General features: G+C 39.8%; 1 protein-coding gene across 1 annotated transcript in view; it reads right to left on the bottom strand.

The window, feature by feature from the left end:
- The window catches only part of KCTD5 (potassium channel tetramerization domain containing 5), a 31,531-nt gene that overhangs the window by 4,109 nt on the left and 16,029 nt on the right, over positions 1 to 11,393 (bottom strand). The window contains exon 5 of the mRNA XM_009286637.2: positions 8,112 to 8,237. Within this exon, the coding sequence (XP_009284912.1) occupies positions 8,112 to 8,237 (126 nt within the window). The remainder of the gene's footprint in view (positions 1 to 8,111; positions 8,238 to 11,393) is intronic.

Raw genomic sequence — 11,393 nt, 5'->3', positions numbered from 1 at the left:
GTGGCCGGCAGGTCGAGGGAGGTGATTCTGCCCCTCTGCTCTGCTCTGGTGAGACCCCACCTGGAGTACTGCATCCAGCTCTGGAGCCCTCAGCATAACGAAGACATGGAGCTGTCGGAGCAGGTCCAGAGGAGGACCACGAAAACGATCAGGGGGCTGGAACTCCTCTGCTATGAAGAAAGGCTGAGAGAGTTGGGGTTGTTCAGCCTGGAGAAGAGAAGGCTTTGGGGAGACCTTATTGCGGCCTATCAGTACTTAAAGGGGGCTTATAAAAAAGATGGCAGCAGACTTTTTAGCAGGGCCTGTTGCGGCAGGACAAGGGGGAATGGCTTTAAACTAAAGGGGGGTAGATTTGGACTAGAAATAAAGAAGAAACTTTTTATGCTGAGGGTGGTGAAACACTGGAACAGGTTGCCCAGAGAGGTGGTGGATGTCCCATCCCTGGAAACATTCTAGGTCAGGTTGGACGGGGCTCTGAGCAACCTGCTCTAGTTGAAGATGTCCCTGCCCACGGCAGGGGGGTTGGACTAGATGACCTTTAGAGGTCCCTTCCAACCCAAACTATTCTATGATTCTAAGACAAACACCTGATGCTAGTACTCAGTAGCACATTCCATCCCAGACTACCCCCAGAATCTGACAGCACACACGAACACTTCAATCTTTGTGCTTGTAGGATAATGGCTGGCAACCACTTAACACAGCACAGCAGTTTCATGTATGGTTTTAAATAAAGTCTTAGGCATTTGGTTTTTTTTTAATATTGTTAAAATGTTGATAATTTAACTTATCAGCCTCTATCAGTCATCAAGCCTAATGTCTTTCGTAGTGACTGTAGGCAAGTAGGATCTCACCTGCTTTGCACAACTCCACGGGATTTTTTAAGGACTGGAGTTCATGAAGAACCCATCACCATTTGTGTGCCTCAGGGATAGTTCAGAGACAGTTCAGTGTCAGCTTAAAAAAAAAAAAAAAAATCCACTTTACCCCTTGCTCACTGCACTTCCTGCAGTACCTGGATCTTGCCTTGTGTATACAAAGTTCTTTTTCATTTCAAATTCAATATTATTATTTTGAAGTTATGAAGCCAGATGTCACTGCAGCTACTTCGATAAATTTCCAACATATAGAAAGATGTTTCCCATAGGCCATAAGGTGCTTTAGGGTATATTTCAGATGTAAATATTGCTTATTTCATGAAGATAATTTACTAAGTGTACTAAGCAAAAAGCATTTCATATGAAACTGTAGGAAAGATACAAGTGAATTCTGTGAAAAGCCAGGCCCTGAAAATTGCTCAGTAACGGCTAGTATAATATCTTCAAAAGGGATTAGACAAACTTACAGAAGATAGTGCCATTGATACCTACTCATGGTATCATAGTGTCATTGTAGCTTTCAGACAATGATCGGGATGCAGGCTTGAAGTCAAAATTCCTGAACTGAGGCTTACTGGAAGGTGGGGAAATATATCAGGAGTTAATTTGATAAATGCCTCATACTTAAACTCTCCTCGAGTATTTGCTGTTTGTCACAGCGGAGAACAAAGTGCTGAAGTAGATGTCCACATAGTGGGTAACAGTCTGACCCAGCAAATGTAGTCAGTAAGTGCAACAATCTCCAATGGAGACAAAAACATGGCTGAAACAAGCACCTGTGCAGTTAGAAAATAATATTGGATCTATTCACTTTGTCAATCTTTCCAATTTAAAATGAAACATGAGTGTATTCTTTCCTAGAAGATAAAAAATACTTCTAAGATTAATAGACTTACAACTATTTTCTGTAGCTTCAGGAACACATACAATAAGATAAAACTAAGCCAGATCTGGATGCTGAACTTTGCACACTTTACTGAGCCAGTAAACGCAAAGCAAAGCAGAAAATTCTATCGGATCAGGCAATATTTTAACACACTTTGCTTGGTACTTCTTCTGTAACCCCTACCTTTACCGAAGGGGAAATGATTTCTGATCAGCAAGCTCTCATGAGAGGTATTCCATCCACATCTGTTCAGAAACTGTGTGAAAGAGGATCTTTTATAGTTATGGGCAGTGACTTTGTCCAAAGAGGAAATTGAATTTCAGTTATCAGGAATTCTATCAAAATTGTACGTACTTACTAAATACTGAAAGGATGACTGACTCTGTTCTGCAATTCGAAATTCCTCCTTTTTTTTTTCCTGAAAAACCCTTTAATAAGACTATTCCTAAAAGTTTTAGTAGCTTACTGGGCAAAAATGCCAAGAGAAGATGTCTCAACACTAACAGAGGTCAATAAAATTTGAAAGCAGTTATGGCAGGCCTTCTCCCAAACTGCTAATAGCTAGGATTGAGAAGTATGTCTGGAGCAGAACCAGGCATGGAAGAAGCTTTCATTTGAGAACATACTCTACTAGCTAAACAGGTGACTTCACTAATAATGCTCCTCTGTCCGCACACTTTAGATCACAGAATCACCAAATGGTTTGGCTTGGAAAGGACCTTTAAAGATCATCTAGTCCAACCCGTCTGCCATGGACGGGGACATCTTTCACTAGATGAAATGCTTGAAATGATGCTCAAAGCCCCACCCAACCCAACCATGAACACTTCCAGGGACGGGGCACCCACAATTTCTCTGGGCAACCTGTTCCAGTGTCACACCACCCTCATAGTAAAGAATTTCACCATTATATCCAATCTAAATCTACCCTCTTTCAGTTTAAAAACACTGCCCCTTGTCCTGTCAGTACGGGCCCTCGTAAAAAGTCTTTCTCCGTCTTTCTTATAAGCCCCTTTTAAGTATGGGAAGACCGCAGTAACATCTCCCCGGAGCCTTCTCTTCTCCAGGCCAAAAAATCCCAACTTTCTCAGCCTTTCTTCATAGCAGAGGTGTTCCAGCCCTCTCTCTCACTGATCATTTTTATGTCCCTCCTCTGGGCCCACTCTAACAGGTCCACGTCTGTCTTGTACTGGGAACCCCAGAGCTGGACACAGTGCTCCAGGTGGGGTCTCATGAGAGTGGAGTAGAGGAGGAGAATCACCTCCCTCGACCTGCTGGCCATGCTTCTTTTGATGCAGCCCCGGATAATTGGCTTTCTGGGCTGCAAGTGTATGTTACTGGCTCACATCCAGTTTTTCACCCACCAGTATACCCAAGTCCTCCTCTGCAGTGCTGCTCTCAATCCATTCAGCATCCAGTCTCTACTGATACTGGGGACTGTCCTGACCCTGGTACAGATCTGCAGTGTTCAGAATTTTCTTTCTTCTCATGTTTCTGTTCTGTTTTTCCTCCAGGTGCACCAGATCCATTGACTTATGAACTCTAAACAATGCTGAATGAACTCTCACATCCTAGGGGCCTGAGTGTGATTGCTTTTTAGGGAAGCAGAATGTGAGAACTATTTCCTCCCACTGAAAATAAATCTGCTGCAGATAGAATAGCGTTTTAAGGACTGTTCACCTCTCAGGCAGCTTAAGAATCTTGCATTCAATTCCAGCACAGTGCCAGTTTATTTTTTTTCAATAAAGCTTCAGATTTGATCCATTCTTTACAGCCATTCCTGAAGACTTGGCAAAAGACCTTATTCTACCTCAGCAGTAGTTTTTGTTAGCATCAGTTAAGAAAATAATGTAGGTTCTTCTTCAGCCATGCGGAAGCAACACTTCAGAGATAAGTATAAGGCTGCTTTACAGCTAAAAAGTTCAGGTGTATAGGTGAGAAGCTGGAGTTCAATCTCATGCAATGGTAAATATCTTCAATTTATACAGGAGTAGGGGAGTGATCGTCCCCCTGTACTCAGCACTGGTGAGGCCGCACCTCAAATACTGTGTTCAGTTTTGGGCCCCTCACTACAAGACAGACATTGAGGTGCTGGAGCGTGTCCAGAGAAGGGCAACGAGGCTGGTGAGGGGTCTGGAGAACAAGTCTGATGAGGAGCGGCTGAGGGAACTGGGGTTGTTTAGCCTGGAGAAAAGGAGGCTGAGGGGAGACCTCATCGCTCTCTACAACTACCTGAAAGGAGGTTGTAGCGAGGGGGGGGTCGGTCTCTTCTCCCAAGTAACAAGCGATAGGACAAGAGGAAACGGCCTCAAGTTGCATCAGGCGGAGGTTTAGATTGGATATTAGGAAAAATTTCTTCCCCAAAAGGGTTGTCAAGCATTGGAACAGGCTGCCCAGGGAAGCAGTTGAGTCACCATCCCTGGAGGTATTGAAAAGACATGTAGATGTGGTGCTTAGGGACATGGTTTAGTGGTGGACTTGGCAGTGCTAGGTTAACAGCTGGACTTGATGATCTTAAAGGTCTTTTCCAACCTAAACGATTCTATGATTCTATGACTACCCGCACACCGTATCACTGAACATTCAATGATAAGTTATCTTCTAGAAATTGGATAGCAGAATAAATATGAGCAGTGCTTGCAGACATGTTAGGAAAAGGTTGCAAAAGTTGTTCTTTCTGATGCAACTTTTGTGTTCTTCCACTTGTGACTTTTAAAGTACCTTGATCTTCAACAAGATGTCGAACTACAGTGGAAAGGACCTGATCCCTCCCCAGAGAGAGTTGTTTCCTGTGAAGTTGTTTCCTTCTTCGCTATGAGGGTGGTGAGGCACTGGGACAGATTGCCCAGAGGAGCTGTGGGTGCCCCATCCCTGGAAGTGTCCAAGGCCAGGTTGGATGGGGCTTTGAGCAACCTGGTCTAGTGGAAGGTGTCCCCGCCCACGGCAGGGGGGTTGGAACTAGATGATCTTTAAGGTCCCTTCCAACCCAAACCATTCTATGATTCTATGATAAATATAACTGTAGCACTGAGATCACGCTATTTACTTGTATTTGCCAAGTCTTGATTAAAAAATTATTAGTTTCAAAATTATCAGATAAGACCATCTTTTGACTATGTTGCACTTCAGTCAAGTTTGCTAATTTATTGCCAAATCAGACATTTACTGAAAATGTATACTGTAAGTTTGTATCAGATGCCTCTACACGTAAAAAAAACATTTGACAGAAAAGCTGGTGCACAGAAAATAAAAATGAAAAGCAATTCTGACCCTAGAATCTACATGAAGAACTCTTCTTCTCAGCAAAGCTTTAAAGGAACCAATCACAATACAGCTTATAACAGCAACACTAATTATTCTGTCAAAGAAGCAATATCCAGAATGGGAATTCTATGCTAACCATGCCACAACTATAATCACAAACACACACACCACCAGGACTAGCCAAAGGACAGCACTAGTGGGGGTAGGAATTGGATGGGGCAGAAAAGCATCTGGGTAAAATCCTAGGGCAGCTAGTGCTCACCATGACATTTACACTTAATCTGAGTCATTCATATCGTAATCCGTTTCTTCATCCTCACTCTGAGTGGCATGCAGCATGCAGCAAGTATAGAGAAAGGAAGGGAAAAGAAGAGATTGCAAGTGAGTCAGAGCTGCAAGAAAGTACAGTCCACTTACACTTGAAGCATCTGGGAATGACATTTATTTACTTTTATCTGGGACCCCCACTCTTTGTAAGGAAGTATGACAGCAGACAAGTTCAAGGAGGAATGTTACAGATGTCATGAAAATTTCCTTTTTCAAATGTCCTGAAGTGAGCAGATAGAAGCCAACAGTGACATGCAACATAACAATAGGGGCCATAAATATAGAGAAAATTTAAATAAAACTGTGAAGCTGGTACCTTAACTCTGTGTACTCTTCACCACGGATGGGAAAGGATAGCACTTGAGAATCTAACTTTGGATGCAGATGTTACGAACAAGCTTTGGTCATTTGTCCCAAGAGTGACAGGTCAACAAAGTGGTATGAAAGAGAAGAATACTTGTGGGAATACAGGTTATCCTTCAGTAGTGCCACGGCTACCCGTAAAAGCTACTGGAACCACTTAAGTCAATGTCCCAAATGCCGTTAATTTCCTTCGCTTAGGTGTATTAGAAGGTTACACGGAAGTCATCTACTAACTTAATAAGCAAACTGTTTTCCAAAAAAAGAAAACACAAGAAAAAAAGTCTCTAAGAGGGAATGAAGGTGAAGCTTGATTAGATCGGCTATCAGAAAATGTTTTTTCCTATTCTGAAAGTCCTGTACTATTAAGTAAAATTGAAGTGCTTGGCAATAAAAATTACATATTGGCAGTTTATTGTTTTCTCTAACCCAACCTGCTGTAAAAGTAATAGGAAGACTTTCTCATGGCTTCTAAAAGTCAGGCCCCAGTACACGAACACATTATTCTGTATATATCACTGGATACCAGAATTTCAATCATATGAACTTCATGAAGACCAACTCAGACACTAATGAACAGATTGCAGACTAGAGGATTGACGCTGGCTAAGAGGGAACTATTGAGACAACAGCTCCCAAGGTCCAGTCAAGATTCCTGAACACAGCTGTCAGAAACCTCTCAACCAAAAAGAAATTTTTTGGTTTTTCTTTTTTTTTTCCAGGCACAACTTATACCTATAAAAAATAATCGATCTATTAGAAACACAATATATAAAAAATGATTTTTCAAGTATTGCCATTAATTGCTAGCAACAGCTCAACTCTTCCAGGACAAAAGGAGTGAATGTTTATATCTCCAACCAAAATTAACAGTAATTCTTATTCATCACCCTGGTCAAATTATGCTCTGCTCTCTTCTCTGAAACAGTGACCAAGAAGCACTTCAATGGAGATGTCTAAGATTTAGCTTCTCTCAGAGCTACTGAATTTACAGAGTTGTACTGCACTCTGAACTAGCTTTTGTATTTAGGGTTTAACAGTTTCATTTGATCCGTATTTTCTTTTACATTAAGGATGCAATGTAACTCTGGCAACTTCTGAAGTTCCCTGAAGATGTACTACCATTCCTTATGAAGATATTTATTAGGTTCTAGAATTCCATATTTTATTTCAGGTACATATCTCAGCCCTAAATTATTAGCACACACCTCTTTAACCTGTCAAATTTTAAAGTTTTCCTGAAGCATCCTGGCAAAAGCAGACCTTGACTAGAGTTTTGGAAAGAGTGAGCCATGGCTTACCCAGGTTCACTGTTTACCCTTGACTACATTAATCCCTTACAACTCTTTGGAAGTTTTATCTCAACAGTGACAAAAGAGCATAAATTAATCATTTCACTAAGAATCCAACATAAAGCTTGGATTATTTTTATAGTGCAATTTATAAAAATGTCTCTATATCAGTAGCTGCATAACCAAGTTACAAGGCACAGAAAGTAGTGAAGTTTTATCTATTTGAGGCCTCAGTGCCAAGACCCAGATCAATTCTTAGCATTATTTCAAAATTTATTTCTTTGAAGGTGATTCTTGAAAAAGCAACCTTTGATGTTTTACCAATTGTTTCCCATCTACGTATACTAAATTAAAAGCTTTCAGGCCAACTACAGAAGTATCCAGTTTGCCTGTAGTCATCTCCTCATACAAAGCAACAATGCAATGATAAAAACTGTTCAATATGCATGAAAGAAGAATACACTTACATACATAACCGGTCTGCCTTATTACTATTCAGTTGTGTTTTTACATTTTCCCTTGTACAAACTCTGAAAGACAACTGAGTAAAATGCTAAGATATTGTTCCCATTCCAATCTTTTTGTAAAGCTGGTTACAGAAAGTAAAGAGAACTAGGTAGAAACCTGAAAATATTAAGCTAACAAATACCTTAATTTTATAACATATTGCACATGACTATGTTTTTCAGAGACAGCATATTACAATCTCCATTCTTGACAGTAAGATTTCTGCAGTTGAACTCAAGCAAGAAAAACGGTTTTCAACTGAATCAGTGACAGAATAAGGAAGCATTCAAATGTGTAAGAAACAAAACCTATATTCTCAACTGTAAACAGCAAATATCTGCCAATACTCGAAAAAACAGGACAGGTATCAGGAACAGTACAGAGTATTGCATTTAAAGAACCCATTTGGTATAACAAATGCATGCTGATTGTACCATTTACAGTCTCTCATACAATGGACAGGGAACCATTACTAGTCATGAGTGAGGGGAAAAAAGGCAATTAAATAATGGTCCAGAACAGAGGTAGGCCTAGCACGACTTAGGGAAGCGCACCCAGTTTGACACCGTTTCTTTAGTCCAGTGTCTAGTAACTTACCTTTGCTTTTTCACTGGGTTCACTGGTTGTGCCATAGGGAGTGTTATGCAATTCCTTTGAGACAACACACAGAAATTCAGCCTGATCTTCATTGCCATAGTTATAGGAAGAACCAATACTGACCAGCTGAAAGATTTAAAAAAAAAAAAAAAGTCAATTGCATTTCCACATAAAACAAATTCCATAAATTCTCGTCATTAGTACAAACACTCCTTACTCTTCAGACTGTTGGTTGTGCCTGAAGCATGATTCTCCACTTCAATGCAAATACATTTTGATGTTGACAAATACAGACACTCTGATGATAAGATAAACATAGCTTTTCTTTTTAAACATTTACAGAATTAATGATTTACGGTTATGATTATACTGTGAAAGAAAAGGCTACAGAGGCAGGCCAGTGGAAAAGTAGCTTGTTCCCTGTTTCTGTTATTTACTGGAAACCTTCCCATCCTCCAAAGTTAATTTTTAAAAAGTTTGTATGTGGTATCTTAATGTGGCATGATTTAATATGTAAATGGCTGCATGCAGGAAGCACTTTAGCCTGAAGGAATACCCACCGCTTTACTTACAGAATAATGCTACTTCTATTAAAAAATATTTTGAGTAGACAAAGACAAAATTTGCATTTGATTGGAAAACAGCAAGACACAGTATGGTCGGACACCAAGATTAACATCTGAAATTCATATATACTGCTACAAGGAAGTTAATTAAGGAGCGCTACAAGCAGAAGCCATGTATAATGAAATGTGACGTATTTACAAGCTTCTACAAGTCTCGGTATTAAATGATAAATGACAATTAACTGAGAAAGAAGGATATACTCAACATAAGTACTACCTCGTATGCAGCATGTTTATCAAATGGCAGAAATTTCATGTACCTTGTCTTACCTTACATGCAGTACACACTTACCTAATGCTAGAAGCTTTACATAGCCTGCCTTTCCAAGTCAGAATGAATTCAGATGTAGCTGGTTCATTTATTTTAAAGGTTTATTTCAAAAGCATGACAAGATAATGTATGGTGCTATTACTACTGACACAGATCAAAGTACTAAAAATCAACTTGTTACACAGATACACTGTATCTAAAGATCATTACCAAAACTATAGTAAATCTACCTACCAAATCACCACACACATGATAAGGCTGTCCTAGCCCCCAACCTCTATTATATCATTAAAATGCCCTAGTAGTGGCCCCATAGCAAAGACTTGACTTGTTTTTTAGGGCAACAGCACTTGAAACACTGTAGTTACCTGTCTAAAAACAAACTGTGTACTGCCATTAGTCTAGCAGAGCACCGAAGAAAGTAAAAGCCTTGTTAAAGCAGTGAAGATGCAGCCAAGATGAAATCTTGGTCCAGAATCTGTACTTGAAGGATAAGATTATTCCCCCAACAAAAGTGGAAGGTAGACCAAGGTTAAAAGCAGCTTCCATATAGCACTGTCAGGAGAAAAATAAAGCCTCATCGTATTTTTAAGGAGAGAGAGGAGAGAGATGCTCAGATGTTCCAGCACTGCGGTAAGACAGCCAAACAAGCACCTCCATAGACAGACAGAGCCAATGCCTACAAAGAGCAGCAGGCAGTATGTCTGCACAATGAACCAACTTGATGCCAGGCCTAGGCAACGTAAAAGTTTTTGGACCCTGATGGTATTACAGCATACAAGGCTTAGCCTGCAATGAACAGTACTGGCAATCAAAATTTAGCACTCTCAAACTACCTACTTTAACTACACTGTCTAGGTGTGATCACCAGAAACCTTTCCATCCCTCCTCCACTCCTAACATCACTCTAGTTCTGTAAAATACATACATAGTCAGTAATGAACACAGGCTGATCAAAAATGAATGGGATAGACATTTTTTCCACCAAAACCATGTAACGATGTTACAAAACCCCACGTTTTTTAGAAGCACCGATACGTCCTCATTGGAATAAAAAAGCACCATTTATCTTGAGACGTTAAGTCAGATAATCTTTCACAATGGATACTCTGCAGTCTGCACCGTAACATATTTTTGTAATATAGTATCACAAAACCCATAAAGTAACTAGCTGCTTAGTTGCACAAAATGGACTAAGAAAGTCTACTGACAAGCTTGGAAAATCAACCCAGACTTACTTCATATATAGAGATGATTTGTTGATTCTCTTCCCTATCAGCAAAAAATATCATGCACAAATTCTCAGGAAAAAAAGCAAAGTTGGCTCTAAGCCTGTTGAAGTGCTTAAAGCACTCACAAAAGATAAAGTTTATCCTATATATTATATAGCAATTACAAACCATATAATACAAATACAGTAACTGCTTCAATTATTGAGGTAAAATGTAGGACTATTTTAAACAGTATTTTTAACCCACTTAAAGGCTAGAAAATATTAAAAAAAGTTGGATACATGTTTAAATAAACCCACGCATAATTCACCTTCTCTGAAGAGAAATTTTAAGAATAAAATTCAAGCATATGATTTGATTTAGTACACAGTCAACTCTTCTTCTTGCAAAATGGCAAGAACTTGATATCAGATGAGCTATGATGACAACTACCAGAAGGAAAAATACTTCTTTCCTCATTGACGCTCAAAAGAAGTAAACAACCTCTCTGAAAGCAGATATGATACAAGATCCAAACATCAGCCAAATCATCAATCCTGGTTCAACAAGGTTGATAGGTCCTCAGCTGACAGCTACTTACATCCCCCACTAATGCTTCATAATCCAAATAAGTTGACCTTTTGCATATAAGTCTTTTTAGGAGACGTGGCAGACTGACTACTTATTAGCTAGTTGGATAGGACTATTGATTAGCTGACTGCAAAACACCTGGATGACTTTTTGCCATTATTAATCAGCTGGTGCCTTTCAAGATAAAGTCACTTTTGCAACATTAAACAAATTCTTCAAAACTCCAACACATGATACTCTTGTAAGCAGTTCCATATGTGTGCAACTAAGAATGTATTATTTGCATAGTATCAATAGCATGCTAGAAACTTCATCGTAGCTTTTTGAGATGCATCAGCAGCAATAAAGGTGATGGCAGAAAAAGAAACAATGGAAAATGATTGCAGATTAGAACTGAACTGTTCTGTCAGAAAGTATGATCAGATATAAAGCAATATTTTAGCACTTGTATTCCAAAAGTCACCCCATTGTTCCCAGCGTTGGTGGCAACGCTTTAAGAAGGATGCTGGTAAACTGGAAGGAATTGTTAAACTCCCCCACCCCGTGTCTGTCCGTCCGTCCCCGCCCTACAACTCCCCCCCCT

The sequence above is a fragment of the Aptenodytes forsteri genome, unplaced genomic scaffold (assembly GCF_000699145.1).
Source record: "Aptenodytes forsteri isolate BGI_AS27 unplaced genomic scaffold, ASM69914v1 Scaffold55, whole genome shotgun sequence".
Lineage (NCBI taxonomy): Eukaryota > Metazoa > Chordata > Aves > Sphenisciformes > Spheniscidae > Aptenodytes > Aptenodytes forsteri.
This window is presented reverse-complemented; position numbering and strand designations above follow the sequence as displayed.